Here is a 27,310-nt window from a genome sequence, read left to right as displayed (position 1 = left end):
AAGCGAGTGAGCATATTTCACACTTCATTGAAGGGAAATACTTATCTGGACAAAGAGGAGCTACGGGGCGAGGAAAGATTCTCTCTGCTTATTTGTTACAACCAACTAGACTCAATGTTTTCTTTTTCTGGTGGGCGAGGGAAACACTAACCACGAAGTACAGGTCTTCAGCGGACAGTCAGAGTCCCCTGCTTCCCCATCAAGTTACTGTGAAGATAACATTGGCACACAGGCCTCACTGAGGTGTGTAGCCTAGGGTAGCAGAGAGGAGGTGGTTGCTGTCCTGCTCAGTTTGAGTTATCATCCCATTCTCCGTAAAAGAGCTTCTTAGATTATATGAGAGTCAGCTGCGTGGCCCACAGCTTCGTAATGTGAGCCTGTGAGAAGTACCTCTCATTTGCACTGATTCATAAGTCATAGTTTAGCTACCTAATTAGGCTTCAAATATTGGAATTATTTAGTGACTACCCTTTTAAAAGATTTCACAGCCTCTCTTGATGGCTTACACTGTTGTTTAATTATCCTGCAAATTCATGATGTTTTTCTTGATCTTTAAATACTTCCCCTCGATTTCTCTTTTGTGGAGTCAGAGATGGGGAACTTGTTAGAATAGAAGGCACTTAAAGTGTTTGTCCTTGTGGGGGACAAACAAGAACTTAGAATTCCTCATTCCTTCTGTCCTTCTGAATCTGATGGCTCTATCATATTTTAGTTTTCAGGTTTTTCTGCTATGCTTATTATTACTGTTATTTATTTATTTAAAGTAACATTATCAAGCGTGATGACTCAAGACAGCAATTTTCGCTCCTTTGGAGGCTAAGGCAGGAAGGTTGCAGGTTCAAAGCCTGCGTGGGCTTCAGGATCAGATCAAGACCAGTCTTGGCAATTTATTAAGAGCCTTTAACAAAAATTTTTAAAAGTGGAAACCATGCTGGGAATGTAGCTTAGGGGCAGTGGATTTACCCAGCATGCATGAGACCCCAGCTTTCCGTAGGCAAGACAATGCTTAATTTCCTTGTAATATGTAAATAGGCCAGCTGTTTCTAGTTCTGTGTCCATTTCTATGACGTGTTGATGACAAAGTGTGCCAAGGAAGCCTTTTGTATTGAGTTCTAGAAAGTGAAGGAGTACATGTGACTTCCTGTTGCATATCATTGTAGTTCTGAAACACTCTCGCCTGGTGTAGTCTCTGTACATAGTGGGAGTTGATAAATGCTCACTCGTGGCTTTGCTTGAATACCTAATTGGAGCCCCGATCTTAAGATATCCAAGCTGAACTCAGTGGTAGGCTGTCCAGTTCCCCTAGGGCCAAATCCCAAGTCTTTCTCCTTGATTATTCCTACATAATGTGACCAAGACATGCTGATCCCATCTGCTAAAACATTTCCAGAGTCACTGGTAACCGATGCTGCTTTCTAGTTCGCTCCTGGTGGTCTGTCCGCCCTCTCCTTGACAGATGTGGATAGAATCAGTCTTTCTGCACACTGTTGTAGTGTATAAAGTGAGGACAGGACCTCTCCGAGGTATGGTTGAGGGGAAGGTTTTTATTGTAGGTATGAATGAGAATATAACCAGAGACATCTGGAAGAGTTCAGAGCAGGGAGAGAAAGCAGTAGACTAAACATGGCCAACAGGCTGGACCACACCATAAGAGAGGGGTGGAAGTGAGAGAGGAAGCTAAGAGAGTGTGTGTAGACAAAGGAGACCAAGAGAGAGAGTCTAAAGGGAGGACCAAGAAAGCACATGACCAAAATGACAGGGTTATATGGAAAAGAAGTCGGGGGGGGGCAGGAAAGCCCATGAGCTAGGGACATTTAGGGTAGGGGTAGGATGAGAAGAGCCAGGAAGCCAGCATGGACTCTGTAACAGGTATTTGTGATTCTGAGAAAGCCTGGAGGTGAGCTTGTGTTTTGGTATGCCAATAGGTACTACAGTTAGCCATTTGACCAGACTTTCTTTGGGGTGTGACAAGTAGCTCTTTGTTGTTCTTGGACAAAGCCCCAGACTTTATGTAGCTTACAAACCCACTGTGATATGTCCACTGCATGTCCCCCCCCCCCCCCCCTCTCTTTCCCTGGCTGTTTTCTTTCTCCTACAAGAATTAATTCAGCTCCCTAAATGCACCCAGCCAGCCAGCCCTCCCTGACCTCTTTACCCCTGTCTTGGAACTTCTAGCTCTTTCTGTCTCCTGCCAGTGTCTCTGTTTACCAGGTTTCCAAACACCTTGCTGCCATAGACTTGAGCTTCATTTTCTTCAATGCCATGTCTAAACAGATTTACACTTTTTCCAGGTATCTGAGTTTTTTTAAAACTGCCGTTAAGAGAGTTGGTTTGGTTTTTATTCAAATGATGGAAAAACCAAAGCACTGTGTGGAGAAACTTGTGCCATGTGACCAGGCATCTCAATGGGCAGGAAAGGGTGCTAGCTTTGCAATTTTGGATACCTACATTTTGTTGTGCCTAGGATTGAGTGGCACTCCTTGCTCATGGAATGAGTTGAATTGCTTTATTAATCTCAGCCTGAGGCTGAGTTGCCTCTCTCTACACTCAAAGGAGCCTCTGTTTCATCATGCATTCTCGGGACAAGTGAGACCAGATTCCTTGGTAGGCCCTCTTCTTTTGGAAGGAAATATGCCTCGCAAGAGAAGCTGTGTTGCCCTGGTGGGTTTCTTCAGCATCAGCTGGCATGGATTCATCACAGTGGTCATTAATGACAATCTACATATTTTAGTCACTTATAAAATGGCCGGCACTCTGCACAACACAAGAAATATCTCTCTCTCCCGGCATGAGAAATCTGGTGACCCAGCTGTTTCAATAGGTGGCCTGTGTGTGTGTTTCAGCCCTAGTGACAACTGGCACTGAGTCCCCTGCTCTACTGGAAACAATTCTGTTTGGTGGTTTTAACGCAACGTTATTGTTTTTCTTGCTGCAGATTGTTCTATCAAGAAAATGGCCATTTCTTCAAACTCATGCCTGGCCGTCATCTGCTCCTTGTTGTGTTGTTGGATGAGGACAGCATCTTCTCTGAACCTGGAAGACCCCAATGTGTGCAGCCACTGGGAAAGGTAAGGGTCCCGAAAGTAGCCAGAGCGGTCTATTCCATTATCCCCACAGGCCTGATGCGTAGACTGGAAATCTGAGAAGACACGTTGAAATGGCTTTTCTGGAACAATCAATTTGATAAGTTGAGTCATGTTACTGCCCCTGGAATGCATGTTTTGTGGGGGGGAAACATCTGGCTCTAACACGGGCACAGTGGTAAGATGGAGGGAAACAGTAACTGAGCTAGAGTTTGGGTGGAAGTCTGTGAGCACTTATCCAAACGTGGTGACGTGAGGCGCTGGATCCATGCGTGAGGCTGTTGCGTTAACAGTGAGAAGCAGCCTGGTGTAATGTGTTATACAAATATTTTAAACTGTATGGGATCGAAGCAGTTGTGCCGTGGGTAGTAGCTTGGTGGTCGGAGCTAGGCCTGGTCCAACCCAGGTGTAGCATGATCCTTCTATCCCAGCTCCTCATGAGGCTGAGGAAGGAGGATCACAGTTCAAGCAAGGTCTGCCATCACTATGGAATCAGTTTTAAGACAGAGTTCGCAATTTAACAAGAGCTTGTCTCAAAATGAGGGTGGAGTTAATGGCGGGGGGGGGCAGGACTGTGGCACTCTTGACTTGGGTTAAATCCCAAACATTAAACAAATTGCAGCCTGATTTTTGAATGAACAGGGAAGGTCGCGTGGAGGCGAAGAGGCAGTATCCCCTGAGGTGTTCTGGAAGATGGGAGTGGATAGCAGTTCGGGATGGGGAGGGGGCTTCTACAGATGGAAGACAGCTTGAAGCTGGTGTCTTGAAGATCACATAGAACTGCAATCAGAACAGTCAGTGGGGCACTGGAGATGGTAACATCGGATAGATTACATGAAGACAGAAGACGGAGTACCCAGGTGGGAGATTCACAGTAGGAAATATCCAAATTGCACAAAATTAGAGATCACCTTAGGGATCTTCCAGTTCCCGCTGAAGCCGAAAACGCCAAACCTGCCCTATCTGGTACAGTGTCGGCAGTGCAGGCTGCAGAGCTGCCTGGGGGCCTCAGGAACAAGGGCAGTTGTTACCCCACAAAGTAACAGTTCATCACAAGGCTTTACCAAGCAGACGGTGTTCCGTACTTATACCACGAGGTGCATTGGACTGGCTGAAGCACAGTCTCAGCAGCTCTCGGGGACATTTTTGTGTCATCCTCAGCGTCATGATTAACAACGAGCAGAGGGCTGGGAACATGACAGTGACTTCCACCTGGTGTTATGTACATTTTAGAACCAGATCTTACTGCCACCTCTGTTGGCAGCGTAGAATCTGGGTAACAAAACGCGATTACTTTATCAATTAATGAAGTTACAGAACACGAAACTTTATGCTGTAGAGAAAATAGGTAATATAAGGTTGTTTGAATTTATGGTAGTAACAGTGTCATACAGAATGAAAGGAACACACACCTCCTAACTACCTTTATCATCTTAATAGCATCTTCCCTAGGATATTTCAGTCAGGAAGTGTGCAATAGGTAATACTAAAATAGTAGGAATGAGTTTGAAACGTGCAGTAATGTGTGTGTGTGTGTGTGTGTGTGCGCGCGCGTGTGCATTGTATCAAACTTGGAGCTAGAAGGAACCAGCTGACAGTTAACCATCTTAGTGGTTGGTGGCTTTAGGTGTGAGGCACAGTTAAACGTGTGAGATGCTGGGAGCTGCAGATCAATGGATCTTGAAAATCAATGTCTTTACTGTGATGTGAAGCTGATCCACCAGAGCTTAGAGCATGCAATGGGTATCATTGCCCATGTGGAAAGGCAGGAGGAGGGAGTTGAGGGAAGTGCGCGTAGGTTCGTATGGTCCACCAGGGCTGGGCTCAGGAAATCAGGTGGAACAGCGTGGTGAGATATGAAGCTACTGAGGGGGTGACCCAAAGGAATGTGGGATCTTCCAAGCAGAATCTTTGGGAAGAGCAGGTTTGACTTGATTTCCTACCCTCATTTGAGCAAAGCTGTCAACATTCTGCTGTCCTGCCTTGTTCACCAGGATAATTCCCACTGTCTGGGACCTGGGATGTGGCATGTACTCAGTAGATTATTAAAAAGTGGACCCACCTCTTGATAGTGAAGGAGATGGCCAAACATGGATATGAGCATGCACAGTGAGAGAGGCAGGTCACAGTAGTCTCTAGTAGAATCTGGAGTCAACCCTGAAATATTCACTAGGAGGGAGGGAGACAATGGGTACACTAAAGGATGTGGGGACACTAAAGGACATGGGCACTAAAGGACGTGGGGACACTAAAGGACATGGGCACTAAAGGACATGGGGGCACTAAAGGACGTGGGGACACTAAAGGATGTGGGGGCACTAAAGGACTGGGGACACTAAAGGAAGTGGGGACACTAAAGGACGTGGGGCACTAAAGGACGTGGGGACACTAAAGGATGTGGGGGCACTAAGGACATGGGCACTAAAGGACATGGGGACACTAAAGGACGTGGGGACACTAAAGGACGTGGGGGCACTAAAGGACTGGGGACACTAAAGGACGTGGGGACACTAAAGGACGTGGGGGAACTAAAGGACGTGGGGACACTAAAGGACGTGGGGCACTAAAGGACATGGGGACACTAAAGGACGTGGGCACTAAAGTATGTGGGGACACTAAAGGACGTGGGCACTAAAGCATGTGGGGACACTAAAGGACGTGGGGACACTAAAGGATGTGGGGACACTAAAGGACGTGGGCACTAAAGGACATGGGCACTAAAGGACGTGGGGACACTAAAGGACGTGGGGACACTAAAGGACGTGGGGCACTAAAGGACGTGGGGACACTAAAGGACTGGGGACACTAAAGGAAGTGGGGACACTAAAGGACGTGGGGCACTAAAGGACGTGGGGACACTAAAGGACGTGGGGCACTAAAGGACGTGGGGACACTAAAGGACGTGGGGCACTAAAGGACGTGGGGACACTAAAGGACGTAGGGCACTAAAGCATGTGGGGACACTAAAGGACGTGGGCACTAAAGCATGTGGGGACACTAAAGGACGTGGGGACACTAAAGGACGTGGGGACACTAAAGGATGTGGGGACACTAAAGGACGTGGGGACACTAAAGGACGTGGGACACTAAAGGACGTGGGGACACTAAAGGACGTGGGGACACTAAAGGACGTGGGGACACTAAAGGACGTGTGGACACTACAAGACATGGACACTAAAGGATGTGGGCACTAAAGGACGTGGGGACACTAAAGCACATGGGCACTAAAGCATGTGGGGACACTAAAGGACGTGGGGACACTAAAGGACTGGGGACACTAAAGGACGTGGGGACACTAAAGGACGTGGGGACACTAAAGGACTGGGGACACTAAAGGACTGGGGACACTAAAGGACGTGGGGACACTAAAGGACGTGGGGACACTAAAGGACTGGGGACACTAAAGGACGTGGGGCACTAAAGGACATGGGCACTAAAGGACGTGGGGACACTAAAGGACATGGGAACTAAAGGACATGGGGGACTAAAGGACATGGGAACTAAAGGACATGGGCACTAAAGGACGTGGGGGACTAAAGGACTTGGGGGACTAAAGGACGTGGGGGACTAAAGGACGTAGGGGACTAAAGGACGTGGGGGACTAAAGGACGTAGGGGACTAAAGGACGTGGGGGACTAAAGGACGTGGGGACACTAAAGGATGTGGGGGCACTAAGGACATGGACACTAAAGGACGTGGACACTAAAGGACGTGGGGACACTAAAGGACATGGGCACTAAAGGACGTAGGGGACTAAAGGACGTGGGGGACTAAAGGACGTAGGGGACTAAAGGATGTGGGGACACTAAAGGACATGGACACTAAAGGACGTGGACACTAAAGGACGTGGGGACACTAAAGGACATGGGCACTAAAGGACGTAGGGGACTAAAGGACGTGGGGGACTAAAGGATGTGGGGGACTCAAGGATGTGGGGACACTAAAGATGTGGGTTTTTTTTTTTTACAGCCACAACCTCCTTTTTGCTACATGTTTCCTTTTAAGCTGATGATTCCTGGGAAAGGCATAAGAAAACAAAGTGCATTATTCATAGTGAAAAAGGTTAGATCGATAAAATGACCAAATGTGGGGCCTTTGGGATGGCTTAGTGGCTAAAGGGACTTGCGCCAAGCCTGAAGTCCTGGGGTCCATTCCTAGGACCCACATGGTGAAAGCAGAAAATCAGTCCCTGCAATTTATCTTCTGAACTCCATATTACACAGACACTCACACACACATACACACACATGCACATATAAATACACACATATATTCTACATACATACATGTAAAAATTGTGAAAGGGCAAGTAGTACATATATTTTCATAAACCATAATGAGGAGGCCAGTTCCAAGGACATGTTCTTAGTAGCAGGGTTTGAGAGGGATTCACATAGGCTATTTTGCAGTGATAACCACCCATACCCTGGGTTTAGAGCCAGGAAATGGAACCTGCTTTCCCTGTGGGACCTTGTGGAGGATGTGTTCTCAGGCTCCACCAGCCCTGCAGGGTCAAAATCTGCATCCTAACCAGACCCCCTGGTGTGTGTGTAGACCTTCACCTTGGAGAAGCACACACGGACCCTCTGCCAGGCCCTGCTAGCTGCATCTCCACTGATCTTTGAACTTTTACTTCCAGATAGCGCCATACCTTGCTTTACTGCAGCAACTCTGGTTTTGGGACACTGCACACAAAACACAAGGAGAGAAAATGAAATCCTGAGAAATGCGAACAGGGAGCCATGAGTGGAGGAGCCCCGCCCAGCACCCCATTGGAACGCCAGCAGCTCTGAAACCCTCGGCTCCCTCCCATCCCCGTCTTCATGAGTCCCAGCCTTTTCATCTAGGTTCTTATCAAGATGGCATGAAAGAGGAGAAATGGCTTTTTTCCCAAATCCCCAATTAGTAATACAGAAGTGGTAGTAATTGAATCAGCAGTCCTGAAGTGAGCCGAGAGAAGAAATGATGATTATTACCATATCTGATTAAAGTAACAAGATAATTCAGGCAGATAAAATGTAATTAACCACTTTGGAATGTGCCCAAGTGATGATGGCTTGCCCCCTCCTGTTCTGTGACCTTAAATTAATTCCTGCTGGGGTTTCTCCCTTGTGATGCTTAATAGCTTAAAATCATGATGATATGTTTCTCTGTGTTTGTGGAGGTTAAACAAACATGCCAGGATCGAATTCCTTTAACAGAGGGGCTCCTGCTCACCACTTGGGTTTGAAGCGTGGAGTGTTCTGGGGTGCCATCTGAGAAGGGACAATGTGAGGGGCAGGATTTGTCAAGCCCACGGTCAGTTGTTAGTGCTGAGTCCTGAGCAGCAGGAGCTCCTGCTACCTGTGACAGGAAGTAGACTATAAGGAAATGTGCTACACAATATAGCCTCGACCTTCTTCATCTCTCAGGCTTTTTGGAAGCAGCTCCTGGTCAGTGTGGTGGCCTGGACTGCTAGCAGAGGGGACAACATGGTCCACACAGTAGCCAGACACTGACCGTGGCACAGTGATGAGGGTGTTGGGAGAGATGGGCCATTTTGCAGGCATTCTCCTTCCTGATGTCAACATACAGCTTCCAGCCAATGGGCTCTTCGAGAAACGGCAGCCTAATTGTTCAATGACAGATACTAAGCGAGTTAGGTGTAGTCACTGACAAAGACTATTTGTAACCATGGGCAACAAGTTTGCAATGTGATCTTAAGTTTCAACAGTGTATGAATTTTGTGATTACAATGGGAGAGAATCCAAAACCTTAAACTAAACCCCAAAGAATACAAAGGACAGCAGCGTGCTGTCTGTGGGTACACAGTTGTTACAGAATTCTCTCATTCTCGTTTAAAAAGTTTGCTTTCCAAATTTCATAATGTGCTTTAGAATTCTTTAAAACCAGAAGAGGAAGGAGTAGAGAGCTAGCCCAGGCAGGAGAAGGCTTGCTGCACATGCCTGAGCTAGACCTGAGTCTGTTCCAGCTCCCATGTAAAAACATAGCATGCTGGCTATGCTTGTGTCTACACACAAACCAAGTTTTCACCTCCAATGGAATAGGAGTTTATTTTGGAGGCAAATCTGAGTGATCACAGCCCAGGAACACATATTTAGGCTTCCAAATTTCATTTTCCAAGATGGAAGCAGTTTCATGAAGTTTTTTTTTTATTGTAACAGAACAAAATAAGTCAAAAATCAGGGCATTTAAAAAATACCTTGGTAGAAATATCAGAGAGGTGAGTTACAGCTAGGTGGGAGAATTTTAACTATAGGCCTCAGATGTTATAGAAAACATTCTTAGCTCTTCCACCTGGGGGAGAGTAGGGTTTTGTTAAGTTACTAAATCCCAAAGGTTATTTGTGTTTTATCAGGATCTTAGGTCTGGCAGAGGTGGACAAGGACTGGCTTTTTATGGGGCTGTGGTAGCCCAAGAGCAACTGGAATTAGGTTCTGCAACTGCAGCCTTCCAGCTTCTCAACAGTCAGCGAGGTTTTAATGAGTCAGTCAGTCCAGGTGGACAGCTTCCTTCTGGAAAGGCTTGCTCACACGTGTAAGCCCAGCACTGGTAGAGACAGGAGATCCCTGGGATCACTGATAATCAGCCTAGCCTGTTTAGAGCCCTCTAAGCCAACGAGAGATCCTGCCTTAAAAGACAAGGATCCTGAGAAGCAAACCTTTCCACTAACCTCTGTTTCCACACACCTGTGCATACACATGCACTGGAACACAGATGCATATGTGCCCACGCCTGCACACAAGCCCACATGTGCACAGATGGTCACCTTTGCTCCCTGGTATGTACAAAACTGGATTGTGTAGTTTGTCCCTTTGCAATTGTTCAAGAACCCTGTGTCAGGTCAAATTCCAACAAACTAATTTAGTTCAACAAAATCCATATTGTAGAGCCTTTTAAAGCAAGGATTTGCTTTGCTTTGTTTTTTCTTTTTTATTTCAAAGCACATGTGGGAAGTGGCTCATTTTTCTTATAGGGGATGCAGGTCCATAGCCATGGCATAGGTCTGTCCCCAGAAAAATGGGACAGAGACATAATAATGTTGTTTGCAAGCAACTGGCTAGGAGAGCAGACGGACCGGCAAGGAACTCAGCACTTGCACCCATGTGAACCTCAATGTGCTGCTGGAAGCTGTAGAAAATATTAGGAGCTTATGTGAGCTGTCATTTTGAGAGCACTGATATTTTAGCAGAGGTCTCTTGCTTTGCACAAAATGAGTCACCTCATGTCCACACGAGCTTGCTTGCACTTCAACCTGTGCCTATGGGAAGAAACAGGGCCTCTCTGATGGTACAGAAAAGTGATAGTCACCTACGTGTATGTTAGAGATTCTGGGAAGACATCACCATGCCAGCTCCGATTATCTGTTTAAAATATGAGAATCAAGGCCCAGGGCAGCGGGAGGACCTGAAGAAGGTCATCTCTGCTTTCTCAGAATTACAGCCTTGCCCTCTTCTAACCCAGTCATCTTCTCAGAAGGCTTGCTATTTCTGCCTAATTTTTCTTGAGGATCTTTAAATATCTCTAGATACTACACTGCAGTATGCCAAAAATGAAATATATATCTTATATCTTGCTCTCTCATATATATCTATCTCTATCTATCATCTATCTATCTATCTATCTATCTATCTATCTATCTATCTATCTATCTATCTATCTACCTATGATTATCCCATGTCTCTCCCCTTGATGTGCATAAACAATGATGTGTACAAAACAATCCAGACCAGTTACAGACCAACTCTTTGTGCGGTCGCCATTGCACAGCCTGTCCAACCAGGTCTCCCCTCTGGCTAAGCTGAATTCTTCATGTTAGAACTTCAAGTTAGAAGTTAGAACTTCTTCCTCTTGTCCATTCTCGTGTTGATCATTCTTGTTAATGAGCTTAGACTACTGATTTCACTGCAAGTAAGTCAGTGATGCTGTCTCATTTTTTTTTTGTGTGTGTGTGTGTAGATTTTAATGGAGACAAAGCAAATGGAGCAAGCCTTTCAAAAGAGAAAAATTTCCTGATTTTCTTGTAGGCATCCATTTTATGCTGGAGCATGCAAAAGGCTTCAAACAAGTATAGAACTGAGCATCCAGTGTTCATTATATTTCATTTTCCCAGGCCACAGGATCCCGTGTTTTTGCTCTACCAAGAAGGCTTTAGTAAGTGTAAAGGAGAACAGAGCATTTAGAAGGGTGTAAGCTGCTGGCGTGACTGCCTCAGGCTGACTGTCTCTGCCCATTTATATTTTCAGAACTGGATGTAAAGAGCTCATGGTAGCCTTCATTTTTGTGTCCTGTACACTCCTCTGCTGCCTGGGAAGCTGGACCAGCATATGAAGCCAAGTGCTTCAATTGTTCTGAGCTTTCAAAACAATCAGTGAAATGTAGTCGGTGCTGAATGCTGGGATTGTATTTCTGCTTATTAACCTTGAGGTTTGTCTGCCGACTTACGGCGAGAACTTTTCATGAAAGGTCTCCGTTGTGCTTGGAAGCCTGGGATGAGAGCGGTGAATTAAGTGCAGAGAGACACAGCGATATGTTTTGAAGTCTGGGAACATTATCGTAGCACAGACAGGAAAAGGATTTCTATAACAAGGTGTAACGTGGGCCCTCATCTTTTATTTTATTGCTTATTTTGTCTTTGCGTTGTGCTGGTTCAATCAAAAACCTACGTAAACATGAATATCTTCTGTTAAAAGCCAGTGTGAGAGCTGGGCAAGAACATTCAAAGCATGAGTTCAATCCTTAATACTGCCAAAGGGGAAAAATCACTGCGGGGCTGCAGATGATGATAATTTAGCCTCTGTCTTTTGTTTATTCGTTTGTATTTTTTTTTAAATGTGAGGATCACATCACTTATGTAACAGTAGAGACATGTTGATTCCTGGTTGTTGCTTTTCTTTTCAGCTACTCGGTGACTGTGCAGGAGTCATACCCACATCCCTTTGATCAGATTTACTACACGAGCTGCACCGACATCCTGAACTGGTTTAAGTGCACGCGGCACAGGTAACGGAAGCCTGGATGTTTGTGCGCTCGCCTGTGTGCAAATGCAGTCCTGACACAATCAGAGGCCCCAGCTACTTGAGAAAGTGCATCCACGCACCCACCCAGAGAGCAGTCGCTGAGGGCTTAGATCCCAACTCCGGGGGGGGGGGGCACCAAAAGGGTGACATGGTTCATTATCTTTGTGAACTTACAGTCTAGCTGCAGGTGACACAATTACTGTTCTTCCTGTAGTTAGAAAAACCTCATCTAGCTCCTGTATGGAAGGTTGACTGGGAGAGACACATTTTTTTTAATTATTTATTCTTTGAGAATTTTATACAGCATGTTTTTATCATATTTTCCCATCCCCCATTTCCCTTCAGATTCCGTCTACAAACTTCATATTATTTCTCTCTCTTAAAAAATCCAAACAAACAAAACAGGAAAAAACAAAATATACTAAAAAAGCTTGGAGTCCAATGAACACACATAAGACCTGCGCAGGCTCAAGCTGGTTGAAATCCCAGCAAAGGGGTGGGGAAGTGGGCACACAGTCCCATCCCATACCAGAATTGTTTGCAAGTCCTATCTGCTGAGACAGGGGAAATCTGTTGTCTTAAATGTATCGACACTGGGTGTGTCAACTATACTCCAGGGCAGGCCCTGTGCTCGGGAGAAGTCTGCCAGCACAAACTGGAGACATTTTCCCCTTGGCCATCACCAGATACCCAGAAACTCATGCTTCAGTGTCTGTTTCTGGTTGGATATTTGACTCAGTTTATGTTGAAATTTAGTATTTAAATAGATAGACTATCTATGATCCATGAGAAAACAGAGCCCAAAACATCAGTACTTGTCATGAAGGGAATTCTAGTACCTTACTTCTCTTAGTTAAGTATTGATAGTATCATAAATTATGGGTTGATTGTGGTACCTCTCATTTTATGATCTAGTTATTTGTTTGGTATCTTCCTTCTTTCCTCCCTCCCTCCCTCCCTTCCTTTTTTTTTGAGACAGGGTTTCTCTGTGTAGCCCTGACCAGGTTGGCCTCAAACTCAGAGATCTGTCTGTCTCTGCCTCCTGAGTGCTGGGATTAAAGGCATGTGCCACCATGTCCAGCTAATAAGTTTCTTTATTAAACAGATTTTACATTCTCTATCTTAACTTTCTAGAAGTATAAGTTCTAAGAAGAGAAATAGAAAGTCTTTATATTATTTTGCTTGCTGACATTCGTTCCTTAGTTCCTAATATAGTGCCTGCAATGTGCTAAATGCTAAGGAATGTATGTATTTCTTAAATCAGTGAATGAATGGGCTTCAGTTAAATTATATGGTAAAATTAGTCTTCTATTTTATAGCAGAATGACACTATGTTGAATTTTAAAAGGAAGCTCATGAATTCTTCCTTTGAAACATAAGTGAATGATACCTAGACAGGTATCATATATTAAATCAATCAATACTTTGCATCTATTTCCAGGTAGTTGAAGTAGGGAAATCACAGCACTTCTGATGCCTTGCAATAAAGTTTGGATTGACTGGCATTGGGAATCCTCTTTAGAATCTTAATAATGAACTGTAATAGTCTTGGTCAAGCCTATATTCTTTTAATATCCTTCTTGTTTTGAGACACTTTGCTTTTTATACCTTTATTATGGCTGATAGCTATTTTTGTTAAAGCAGAGATCATTCCTTATTAGCTTGATAATCAGAGCTAATTTTGCAATCTTTTGCCTTCATACAGAATCAGTTACCGGACGGCCTACCGCCATGGGGAGAAAACTATGTATAGGCGGAAATCGCAGTGCTGCCCCGGATTTTATGAGAGCCAGGACATGTGTGTCCGTAAGTAAGGTGTCCATTCTTCATGCTGTTCTTTCATGTCCAGTGCTGCCTCTGGGAGTGGCAACTGAGCTGGGGACCATGGAAATAGGATGTTTGAAATGCTCCCCTTTGCACTCTGTCTGTTGGGCTCTTGGCTTGTATCCTGCAAAAAACTTTAACTTGGTTCCCAAGTCTGCTGTGAGACAATGGTTTTACCCTGTAAAGATTTGTTTCTTGTACTTGTTTAATAAATGCTGATTGGCCAGTAGCCAGACAGGAAGTATAGGTGGGGTGACCAGGCAGGAAATAGAGGCAGGGCAATGAGAATTATGGGAATAGGAAAGTTTCAGTCTTCAGTTGTAACCTAGTTGCAGAGAACACAAGATATGACTGCCTTGTCGAAAAAGGTACCAAGCCACGTGGCTAACTCAGACAAGAATTATAGGCTAATGTAAGTTATAAGAATTAGTTAATAAGAAGCCTGAGCTAATGGGCCAATAAGTTTATGATTAATGTAGGCCTCTCTGTGATTTCTTTTTTTTTTTTTTGTTTTTTGTTTCTTGTTTTTCGAGACAGGGTTTCTCTGTGGCTTTGGAGCCTGTCCTGGAACAAGCTTTGTTGACCAGGCTGGTCTCGAACTCACAGAGATCCACCTGCCTCTGCCTCCCGAGTGCTGGGATTAAAGGCATGCGCCACCACCGCCTGGCTTCCTCTCTGTGATTTCTTTGGGACTTAATGGCTGCGGGAACTGGGCAGGACAGAAAACTCAGTCAACACAAGTCCTATCAAAAACTCTTCAGATGAGGCGCTGGAGAGATGGCTCCGAGGTTAAGAGCACTGGCTGCTCTTCCAGAGGTCCTGAGTTCAATTCCCAGCAACCACATGGTGGCTCACAACCATCTGTACTGAGATCTGGCGGCCTCCTCTGGCGTGCGGGCGTACATGGAGGCAGAATGTTGTATACACAATAAATAAACAGCTGTACAGAAGATGATGTAAGGCTGGATGTGGCCTTGTCAACTGTCGTTTCAGCTGGAATTTGGTTAGGAGTCTCTGGGCTGAGGTCACAGAAGAGAGCAGGAGCATCGTTCTCCTGCTGCAGCTAACTTCTGAGGGGCCAGTGTGCTTTTCTATGTCACAGAAAGATGAAGAGATGGGTCCAGGGCACACAGCACAAGTGCGTGTTTACTGGCATTTTCCTTCCCTGTCGCAGAACCCCCACTTGACTCTGAGACATCTTGGGAGAAGCCTAGAGTTTATAACATTTTCTGAAGACTCTAGATCTCTTGGGATGCTGCTACCGTGGCGCTTTCGTAGTATTACTTTGCAAAAGTCACTTAGAAGAGAGATTATGAAGAACTATCTAATTCAAGCGTTGTGGTTCAACACCCAGCTGTACAGCAACTCCCACTCCTGAGCAGAGGCACTGATATTAAGGCGAGCAGAGACAGAGGTCTGCTGTAATCTGGAGGCAGCGGAGATGCCTGATGGGTCTGAAGGGACGGTCCTAGCTCTGCCAACCAACTGCTCAGCTGGGTGGCCTCAGAATCATCATCTGAACCTCTAGGAGATCCCTTATGCTCCTTCTTGGCTCAGAGAATGGGGGCGGGGAGCTAAATCTTAATGCAGACGTTAGTAGCTCCCCAACTTTGGTTCAGAACTGTCACTACATCTATTGACAGATGCTCATGGCAAACAAAAATACTATATGGAATTAACAAAAAAGGAAACAGAAACAGAAGTACACAGTGCATGGCTTGCACAGGCAGTAAATGTCCTCTGGAACCGGCAATGCGTCGTTGTGCTGTAGATAGTTCTAAATTAAACTCATGTGACTATGTACATGATCTCTTAGTTGTCTCTATTATGAACTGCTCTGCAAGCTGTCCCTGTGCAAATTCCTAGAAGTAGAATTGCTAAGCCAGAGGTGTGCACATCTGGAGGTATAGACACCATCAGGAAGTGAGAATGCCCGTTAGCACACACTCCCTGACAAGTTTTGTTTTTAATTTGCATATCTTTGATGAATGAGGATGGTGGATAAGGAAAATTACACGTTTGTGATCAAATAGAATAATCAGCAGCTGATGTCATTGGCCTCAGCTGATGAGAAGCTGTCAGAAGAAAGACTGGGAATACAGTGGAGGGTGGAGGCCTTCCTGACTGGCTGGCCATCCTCCAAGGATGTGGGTGACATGATTTTAGTGCCCTTAGTTAGGGTTCAGTCTAACAGATACAATTGTCAACCCACACTGAGAATACTTCTGTTCCCAGATCGTAGGACTTGTGAATAAAGTCTCAAGGCTATTACTCTGCACAGGGCTTGGGGTTGTGCAGGCTTTGTCTCTGGCCATAACTCCCTTCCTGGAATGCCTGCATGAAGGAAATGAGATCCAATAAGCCAGCTAGTTGTGTGGGAAGTATGGACCCAAACAGGATCAGTTAGAGAGTGCCACTCAGTGTTCCATGACCACAGCTGCAAATCTACGAGTTTATCTTGCCTGGAATTGTGCTGGCAAAATATCAACCCTTTTCTTCCCCTAGACTCATATAATGTGTCCCCCAGGCTATGTGAATGACACATTTAGCAATTGCTTCTAAAATCTTTTTTTCTTGGCCTTCTTAGCTTACCTGCTGTCCCTATAGGCAGAAAAAAAGTTGTTTTTTTTCCTTTTAGATATGTTAATGTATTTAATCAACTTACTGTCTGCTTTCAGCATCCTGGGAGCTATTTGGCTTTTTTTAGGGCAGTTTGCACTTATAAGCTGTGATGTCTTATTTGGTTGCTGAATGCCCTGAGAAGAACTGACTTCTCTCTTGATTGTGATGAAGGATGCCTTTCCCTGCAACAACTGGTCTGCATTCTATACCCCTGGGCTAGCTAGGTACCACTGTGGAGACAGCAGGGAGACAGAGGATAGTGTTCTTGGTGCTACTCTTGTGATCATGCAGGTAGCATGATAATCATTTTTAACTCTTCCCAGAAAGGAGAGGAAGTAGGGACCGGTCCTTAGTTCAAGTTGATCAGTGATTACCTACTTTCCTGGAAGGCAGAGAAAAATGTTTTCCTCTGCATTTGCAACCAAATTTCTTTTAGATAGCTGGAAAAATCTCCTCCGGGAGAAATGGGTTCAGGTATCCCAGGCTGGCCTTGAACTTGCTGTGAAGCCTAGGATGACCTTGAACTTCTGATCCTCCTGACTCTACCTCCTGATGCTGGGATTACAGGCCTTGTGCTACCATGCCCAGCAGATTTGGTTTATACAGTGTTAGGTATCAAAACCAGGGCTGCACAGATGCTAAACCATCACTCTGTCAACTCAACTACATCCACAGTCCTTAAAGACCATTTGGTATTCTATTTTGCCATGTAAAGAAATTCATTTTGTGTGTGTGTGTGTGTGTGTGTGTGTGTTTTGTTTTTCCCCAAATCATTTTCTCCTCTTCTTCTTCATAGGAAAGACATGTCAGGTTCAGTACAACTAAAGTTAACATGTACTGATTGTCTATAGTATAAAATCCGAGGGCTGGCCTCTGCAATTGCATGCTTATTCGAGAGAGCAATGCTCTTCTCAGTTTGCCCTAAGTAGTTTTTAATGGCTTCAAAATAACAATAGAAGAATAGTTATCTTGGCCAAGTGTTTATCTGCTCCAGGCATACAGATCATCATCCTAATTCCCCCACACTCACTGTGAACCAGGTATGGTCATGTGTATTGTAGACGAGGAGACCGAGGTGCTGGTGTGTGTGTGGGGGGAGGGGGGGAGAACGGGGCTGTATATATAGTCTGTGTGTGGAATGAGCTATTTTGGCCAAGCAAAAGAAAATGGCGAAGCAGCTGATAGCTGGATGGTCACCTCGCTCCTGTCATTCTGTGTTTCTCAGGAGTGGCTCAGTGGCATTGTGGTTACATGGCCTCAGCGATATCAAAGGAGCTGATAGACAACTCTGCTTTAGAAAACAAAGTCACTTTATTCAATTCACAAATTCCATTCTGTTTTTTTTTTTTATGCTCATCTCTTTCAAAGTGACTAAAACGGGCAAACATTTTCTCTTTTGATGTTGTCCTTTGAAAATGTTTCTGAAAACAACTTTTGTAGATATTGTTTTGATAGATAACAAATGTGGCGATCCTGTCTGAATGAGCCCGGACAGCTGCTTGTGGATGCAGAGGTGTACCTGGGGGGGGGGGGAGCAGGGGGGTGGTCTTTCAGTTAGTGAGGGAGCCTTGGCTGGTACTCCTTCTGTTTATACTTTGGGGGTTCTGAGGATAAGAATAGAAGTTCAGAAAAACCCAGAAGCTTTTTAATTTCAAATCCAAAGCAGGGTAGGTCTGGAGTTCAGCCTTTGTGGGGATTCTCACAAAAAGTCCCTCAAGATGTGGCCTTCCTTCTGTGTTTACTACCAATGGAGACCACAGAGGATGTTGAAATATACTCTTTATTCTGCCAGCTATGGGGAGAAATCCCTGGAGAACACCACCATGTTTTCCTTGTGTTTGGAGCACAGTGAGGAGACCTTCTCTGCTTGAGACAGGAATGAGCGGGCAGACCCTCTGGGGAGATGGTGGAAGGCAGACCCTAAATCAGTGGGTCTGGGCTGGACACACATCTATGTGTTTCTACTGAAGGTTCATGGTTCTACTGAAGCCACAGGGCCACAGAACACACTTTGAGCAACAAGGCTTCTGCTAGGAGACAGATGAGTGTTGTTGGGAAGGAAGAGGAGATAGTGTAAAGTAGAAGCCTTTTTTTTTTTTTTTGATAGTCTGGTTGGGAATAAGAAGAAATAGGAAAAATTTTCACCAAGAAAATGTCACTAGGACATGAAGATATTTGTGATACTGAGATTTTTAGTCTGTTCATAAATCATGATGAATGCCAACCTAATCCATCCTTGGATTAGATTTACCTGATCTGATATCTAGCTATTTTTTGAGATGGAAAAAATCTTCATCTTAGTGAAGTAATGCCCAGAGAATGAAAATAGTTGAAATTGTGTGTGTGTGTGTGTAGAAATATGTGTGTGTTTGTTTGCATATGTGTTTATATATGCATGTAAATACATGTTTTTTTTTAAAAAGTCACCTATTTGATCTTTTATAAAGAATGCTATTGATTAAATTGTCAGATTCTTGTCCCTAACTACATATTCACTCAAACATATGCCAATCCATTTTTATTAACACACACCGATACTCACGTTGAAATCTCTGTTGTCTTTTGTGGTTCTTTGCTGTAGGTTGGTTAATACACTGGTTTCATACAATCATCTTAATGAATGTGTGGGTATCACAGTTATGAACCTTGAGGATCATCCGTGTTGCAGCACGTGTTGGGGTTTCCTTCTCCTCCATAAGGCCAAGTGTTATTTACCATTGTTTGCTGAAGTTTTTAAACCCCAAAATCACGGTCTGTGCTACTACGTTGATGGGGCATGCCAAGTCCATTGTCTCCGCTGTGGTCCATCTCAGATGCCTTAGATGCTTCCTACTATGTTTCAAATTATATACATTGGATATCTCAGTTCTTTGAATATTGTAATTCCTTCTTAAGAGGCTTGTTTAATAACCATGATAAATGACTCAATCATGGATTCTTCTCTTTTATTTCTTGTGTTCTAAGACCACATATGCCTTGTAAATGTTAAAATGATATCGTTTCCATTCTGAAAACTCTTGACTGTTTTGGAAATGAAATATCAACTTTTGAGCTTTTCTGTTTGAGATTAAAGAAAGAGTCACCTTCTGTTGATGTCCTTCAGGGCTATATCTATGTTCAAAGGTAGCAGCGTGGTGCAGACTGGAGAGAGGGCAGATGGACCATTGGCTCCTCCCTTGTCAACCGGGCCATTTTGTTTACTAGAAATAAAAGAGCTACTTCAGAGACAATAATTTGTTGTGTCTTTAAAATATTTTTCTTTTCTTTTCTTTTTTTTTGTTTGTTTGTTTTTCGAGACACGGTTTCTCTGTAGCTTTGGTGCCTGTCCCGGAACTAGCTCTTGTAGACCAGGCTGGCCTCGAACTCCCAGAGATCAGCTTGCCTCTGCCTCCCGAACGCTGGGATTAAAGGCGTGCGCCACCACGGCCCGGCTAAAATATTTTTCTCAGTGAAGTAATTTTTTTGTCTTTATGAAACATGAGAGGGAAATAAAACAGTCACTCATATTAGTGTGAAGTACTATAGATATTTTGCCTGTTTTTAAAATCCAAAACAAATTTATAGATTTACACCATGTAAACACTTTTTGTTTGAATTGTTTCATTCATTTGTATTATATCATGGATATACTTCTTATAAGTAGATAAAATCTAGTAGTTTAGTCATTAATTTATATAACTAATGAGTTAATCATTTTATGGCTGAATAATATATTGATATGTACTAATGTTAGCTGCTAAAATAATAAGCATCATTTCATAAATCTTTCTGCGAGATGAGTGATTCATAAGACAAATTATGCTGAGTAGAATTTCTGGGACAACGAGCATAGGAGTTTATTTTGTGTTATTGTAATGAAATACCTGTCAGTCTGCTTTACAAAGAAAAGAGGCTTATTTAGCTCACAGTTCTGCAGGTTCAAGAGTATGGCATTGTTTCTATCCTGGTAAGTAATCTCTTGGCTGTGTTACATGACATGGAGAGAATGCACGTGAACCAAATATATATATTTCACCCAGGAGAACTAACTAGGGTCCCAAGAGAAATAATCTTCCTTGAGGCACAGTCTGATCATCACAAGGACCTCCTATTAAGCCCCACAGTGTAAAGATCTACATCATTTAGAACTGACATCATTAGGATCAGACTTTCACATGAGGTCTCTCTGGGGGAAACACGCAATCATGATAAGCCAAAGCACAGCAAAGGGGGTGCATATTGCATGATTTTGGATTCAGTTTAACTAGGAGGTAACCGAAGGTAGCCAAACTAATAGGGGACAAAATAATTTCTACCTTTCCCATCTACCATCTTTAGGAGGAGTGGTCTGTACTTCCATATACCACAACTGAGCGCCACATATCAATCTAGTTTCCAAAGAGCCAGTGGAAGAGGCATGAAAAGAATATCACATGGCAATGCAGCTACCGCTAAGGTCATGCCGGAAGTGATCATGTCCCATTTCCTCCTACGATCACATGGTCAGATCTCATTAATGTGGGTTTATCAAGCTGCCAGGACATCTGTGGGAGAAGATAATGGGTTTTGAGAGACAATGGCAAGAATGATCTTCTCCACACATTAAATACTAATGCGTTTTCATCTATGCTGCCAAATTGCCGTCTAGATGAGTTATAACGGCTTACATGCCTCTTCACCCCAGTAATGTATGGGGGTGCCTATCTTCCCATAACACTGACACTAAGTATTACTGGTTTTTCATTATGTTGGGTAAAAAAAAAAATAGGACCTTGCTTTCTTTTGCATTTCCAAATTACCAGTGACGCTGATCTCTTAAAACTTATTTCTGTTATCTATTTGCTTTCTGACTTAAAAAACTAGAGCAGAATGGGAGACGAAGAGAGACTTTGCCTTTCAGAGAACCACAGAAAACAAATTAGAACAACTGGGGATGATGCAAAAGGAAAGAGGATGAAGAGGGTTTGGGGGCTGGTGAAAGTAACAGCTGGAGACTGACGAGCCCATGTGTAGAGCTGACGCCAACAGAAGCACAGCCAGGACCCCCCAAGACCTTTCATCTCATCTGCTTAATGGACACATATCATCTGTGCACCCCAACTTTCCATAGGGGTTCCCCTCCTAACTCCTTGGCTGTGTGCTGCTCCTCTAGTGAGGGGTACTCCTCCCCATGCTCTCTCCCCTTGGGGGAGAGGTGATATATGACCCCATGGCAGTGAGGGGAGGAAAGCTCTTGGTCCAGCAGAAACACAAGCATGTAACTCATGTGAAGGATTCCAGAGCTGTGATCCCCAGAGTACTGTAGCTCTTTCAGGAACACTTTGGAGTAAAGAAACCTTTAAAAGTATACTAAGGACTTTACCATCATCTACATTATAATTCTATGAAAATATGCTTGTTGTCGCACACAAATGATCTCCAAACGCTTCTTTGGGATCTGGCCTTTAGAAAGCTGGAGATGGTTTATGGATTTGGTTACACAGGACTTGGACAAGGTCACGAGTGGGGTGCTAGCAGCTCCCCCTCGGTGGGAGGGAGCTGATAAATTCAGACACACATCATTCAGATGTTGTCTTTGGCTTCCTTTTGGCTGATGACAGAGCGCAGACCACTGTAAGCCTGGCAACCTGCAGCAGATTCACCGAGGAAATGTCCAGGACAGGACTCCCTTCCCAGTTCACTTCCCATTCTCTCTGCTCCAGATGCCCTGGTTTTCCCCGTTGGGTGCTGCTGCAAAGGAAGGGGCACTTCTGAGGATGCTTTCCTCTGAGGGAAACTAAAGAGCAGCTAGCCTATCCTCGTTCGATGGAAGTCTGAGGTTAACTTGAGTTAAAACTCTAACGGGGGACTCTCAGGGTTGCGGGGACTGCAGAAGGGAAAGGCCCTCCCACTGCCCTCCCCCCTTAACTTGCAGGCCAGCTCTGGAGGATCAGTTCCCATGGATGTGCCCTCTTGTCTTTGGCACTTGTTAAGAGAACCTGGGAACCGTAAATAAAAAGCCCCAGCTCCCACACACGGCTCTCTATATGATTTCCTGTTTTCAGCAGAGAGTAGTGTGACAATTGATTACCAGAGCAGTGAAGAAATATTCACAGCTGATTTTAACTTGGCCAACTCGATGTACAACTGAACTGGCCAACGGGCAGCTAGAACTGTTGTTGGCATTTGTATGAGAAAATAACTCCGAAGGCACGACCTCTTCTCTAGTTTAAATGTCATTTTTAAAAAGAAAACAAAAAAATCAGAATATATATTTTTAAATTGTTTAGTACTTTCTAAAGTGTATGTTTTTTTTATGATGAATCAGTTTTCTTTTCTTTTTTTTTTTTACAGAACCTAAATAGAAATTTTTGTGTTTAGAAACTGCTAAGATAAAAAATAGTTCTTACTTTGAGTGGAAAAAATAAAACCATATTTTTTGTGAAGCAAAATAAAATAGGCAATGGACTTTAAACTGAAATACTGCAGCAAGGGCTGCAGCTTACTTAGTCAGGATTCATTTCCTTCCGAAAGACATATGTATTGTACTTTGAAGAGCCACATGAGGCCTTTTGTCATGTGACACATAATTCTCTCTCCCACGCCCCCAGCCTCTTCTTTTGTCTTTGGATATTAAGTTATATTAGACTGGAATTAACAAAAATGCTCCTTTTCAGGAGAATAGGTGCTTCTTTTGGAAGCAGCTATCTGGAACGTGGTGTTTATAAAGAGTCTCAGGCTAAGTCTGAGATAAGAGAAAACTTGGGTAGTCAGTGGGTGACCCAGGATTGCAGTGGGTGGCCTGTGTGCACCCTATTTTTTGTCCCTGCAATTATCCACCATCCTTAGGGATTTTTGATCTCTTGGAGAGATGTCATGGAGGTATCAGTTGTCCCAATTAATCATCATGGTCCCTAAATCACCTGTTACAAGCCCCTGTTAGTCCCATCTCTGCCACTTCACAGATGGTCATGTCATCCGCTGTACCAGGACAGACTGGCTGCTTCCGGGAAAGCCAGAGTATTTGCCACACTAACTCAGGAAAACACTGCTACAATTTTCTCAAGCGGATGAAGACACCCGCATTCTGTCTCAGTGTCAGCCTAAGGAGGATTGCACTGGGAGAGAGAGAGCAAGCTTGAGTATGTGGACCAACTGGGTACGGCTTGGGGAAAGAACTGGCTGAGATGCCGTCTCACCTCTCACCCCTTGGTGACAGTGAGTGACACATATCACCTTTTATGCAGTTTTTGTGTGACTTGAGTTTTGTTTTGTTTTGTTTGTTTTTCTGAGGCGTTTTGAACCCATATTTTTTTTAGACTGTGAGTTGCAGGCGAGACCTCTCGTCGAGGGCTATATAGACTCAGAGTTTGGCAGAGTGCTTGTTTAAGGGGGAGAAGCGCTTCTATGGTTGGTAGGCAAGAACCGAGCCAGAGCGGAAGGCCTCTTTTTGAAGTCTAAGGCAGCCAGAGCTTCCTACTCTGAGTTTGTCCGAGTCCCACAGGCTTGTTTAATTTGCAGTAACGATCTTGTCAAGCATTTCCAAAAAATCTGTTGTCTTTTAGACTCTTGAGCACAGCCTTTTGAGTAGAGATAAAAGTGAGACAATCCTGTTAGGCTGGCCAGAGCCAACAATGAGATGGTATGTCCCTCAGTGTAACCACCCGGTCGAGCCCCTCCCATACAGGCACTGGATTTTTTCATGTTTCCATAGGGATCCCGTTCTCTGTTGCTATGGAGCCCTACTTGTTTCAGAGGCACCTACCAGAAAATGCAGGGAGAAGCCTTTTGTCCATACACTGCACCAGCAGGAATTCCAATTTTCCCACACGCCTTCTGGAACCTACTCTTGGATTTTCTGGTTGGGGATGTTGGGCTCTGCCTAGGAGCAAAGATCTAATAAATAATGCAGCGGGCCTTTGTTGTCCTCCTGGTCATTGGTATTTCCCTGTTACTTAGACTGTTATAAATAGAAACTATGAATTTAATCTTAAAGAATTCCACCATGAATTTAAGATAGACACAGTACAATTCTGATGGAAATCTTGCCTGCTGCTCTTTCTGCCAAAGCAGGCCTGACTTTCGAATCCCGGAGAGACTAGGCTAACAGAAACAATGGAAGCTTGCCTCACCTCCAGGAAGCAAGTTTCTGAAATTGAAATCTTTTCGGGGTAGTTAGAATGTTCACAGGCCTAATAATTTATGCAGCATGCTTGCAGGGACAGAGACTCGCTAATATAAAAGCCTGGAACTGAGAAGCAATTTTAACTGGATTGCTATTCAAATCTTTTTAGGACAAAGTAATTTAAAATAATAGAAAGAAAACCCCACATTTTGATTGAAGTGAACAACATTGACATGACCAGGTGACAGGCCTGCATTCCCTCCTCCCTCTCCAGTCTAGCATAGTGACTGCCAGTAAACCTAAGGCCTCCATCTGAGCCACGCCACTGCACAGATAGTTTTTGTTTCCTTCATCTGTAGTGTTAAGAGTCTCCCAAGTTCTAGACTTCGTCTGTTTTCAAGATAAATGAGTCTATGAAAGGTTTGAAAGAACTTAGAGCGCCTGGAGAATTTTTTTACTCAGTAAAAGAAACTTCTCTACCAGGTCCTCGAGGAGGACCCGTTAGCCTGAGATGGATCTCTCGGGCCAGCTGGGCCACAGGAGTGGCCAGTATCCTAACGGCTAGTTGAATGAGGACAGAGGCCCAGTGGCTGCTTATCCTTCAAAACAGCAGCTGAGTTCGTCTGGTATACTTGCGTGGACTTGTGGGCATAAAAAGAGGGAAGGCACCAGAGATGGGATTGTCCTAGGAGAAGACTGGCTTCCCGAAAGTGGGCCTTGGGTACCATCTGTAGTCCCATGCCCCTCATGTGAATGATGGACTGTGTATCCTGTAGAGTTTGTTGCTACATTATGAGGTATTTTGGGAAATGGCCTTGGGAATGCTTGGAGTAAAAGGCGTGTCTCAAGCTTATTTGCCATGGACCTCCCTCCCCCATCAAACAATCCAAGACAGGAAAGATTTTAGCTGAATCCACAGGTGTAGCAGGCATATTTGTCCTCCAGTGTGGAGGAGAGGCCTATTATACTGACTTCACTGGTGGGAGGTTGTCTGGGTCTTTCTTTTAAATCTTTAACCATTATCATTGAAAGTATGTCATGGCCAACTATTATTTAGCTAGAAGATGTCAACACATATGCATATAAAATGTCAAAATTTGAATAGCCATATAAGTAACAGATCTGTCAGGGTTAAATTTAAAGTCAAGGGGAAAATAGCAATTAAGTTTAAAATGTGACCTTCAAAGAACATAAAGTCCCATTGATTTGTTCTTTTTGGGCCTTTCCTGGTGTTCTCTAAAGTTGTCCAAGTAACAAGTCCAGATGGTCTGACATATATTCATTTTAGACTTTTCTTTTTATATATTTTTTATATTTGGTATGTGTATGTGCATGCATGTGTGTGTGCACACACGAGTGTGTAGGGGTTGCAACAATGTACATGTGCCATAACTCCTATGTGAGGGTCAGAGGACAACTTTTGGGAATTAGTTCTTTTCTTCCCATATGGGTTTTGGGATCAAACGTAGGTCCCCAGGCTTGTATAGCAGGCAACTTTATTTACCCACTGGGTCATCTGGCTGGCCCTATTTTATGTTTTTAATATAGAGTTTTGATGTATTTCCTAGTCTGGCCTTGAACTGACACTCTCAGTGAATCTCCTGCCTCAGTCTCTTGGGTTGCTGGGACTACAAGGATATACTACTGTACTTATCTTGTGATATACAGTTGAGTCTGGTTAGGTCCGTGCTGTGTCTTAGATTCTAACATGTTTTAGTAGCAGCTTGGGAAAGCCAGGGAATTAGAAACATGGGTTTGATGTTCCTAAGTGACTAAGGATACAGAAGACTACGCAGTTCCCAAGTTCTCTGACTACTGCTGACTTGTAGTATTCCTCTGATATATCTGGTCCCTAGCTATCTGGTTCCCAAAGACATTTTAGTTGGTGTTCTATAAACCTCCCTTCCTTCCTTTCTTCCTTCCTTCCTTCCTTCCTTCCTTCCTTCCTTCCTTCCTTCCTTCCTTCCTTCCTTTTTCCTTTCTTTTTCTATTTTTTGAACTTTCAAGTAGCCATGGATAGCTTGCTTGCTTTCTCTTTTCTGAATCAATTAAATTGCTTAATCTATACATTTTCCTTAAGGTGTCCATACTGTGAAGCAAAGGGTCCAGACAAGGAAAGCAACTATTAGTCCTTGACTCTTGGTCATGAGGAATTGATTGGCTCCCAAGTAGGTAGATGTCAGAGGAGCGGAGAAAGAGTGTGTGAGTCTCAGAGTCCAAAGCCAAGTGTCCACAGATCACTGCTGAGGGGAAAGAGGGTGAGGGCACAGACTGGAAGAAGTGGAAGCCTAACCATGGCCTCACTGCCCTCTTAGCTTTCCTCAGGACTGTTTTTAATTATAAACATGTGATTCCGATGCAGAGGCCTGAAGCATATCTCAGTCAGGTAAACTAGGGCACAAGCCATGTGATGGAAAATGTTCTGAAATGACCCAATGGCCCCATAGGAAGGGGTCAGGCCAGAAGAGATGCCCTTCTAAGAACAGGAGAGGCTGGCATGCCCTTCCTGTGGTACAGTCACACTTTTCTTACAGACACAGATGAGACCCTGCCAGCAGGGACTAACCCATCTCGAGGGAACGCAGCTTCCTTCTGGTCCCTTCTCTCAGTTGTCAGTGAAGAAATTTTCAATCCTGTTTGGAGTGAGTCATCAGACATGCCGGAGGCTGAGTTGTTAG

The 27,310-nt window shown here is 44.1% G+C and overlaps 1 protein-coding gene across 1 annotated transcript in view; it reads left to right on the top strand.

Annotated features, from left to right (window-relative positions):
* The window catches only part of Megf10 (multiple EGF like domains 10), a 150,446-nt gene that overhangs the window by 41,021 nt on the left and 82,115 nt on the right, over positions 1-27,310 (top strand). The window contains exons 2-4 of the mRNA XM_075968629.1: positions 2,936-3,068; positions 11,985-12,086; positions 13,809-13,909. Of these exons, the coding sequence (XP_075824744.1) occupies positions 2,953-3,068; positions 11,985-12,086; positions 13,809-13,909 (319 nt within the window). The 5' untranslated portion in view covers positions 2,936-2,952. The remainder of the gene's footprint in view (positions 1-2,935; positions 3,069-11,984; positions 12,087-13,808; positions 13,910-27,310) is intronic.

Source organism: Microtus pennsylvanicus, chromosome 4 (assembly GCF_037038515.1).
Source record: "Microtus pennsylvanicus isolate mMicPen1 chromosome 4, mMicPen1.hap1, whole genome shotgun sequence".
NCBI classification, from domain to species: Eukaryota; Metazoa; Chordata; class Mammalia; order Rodentia; family Cricetidae; genus Microtus; species Microtus pennsylvanicus.
This window is presented reverse-complemented; position numbering and strand designations above follow the sequence as displayed.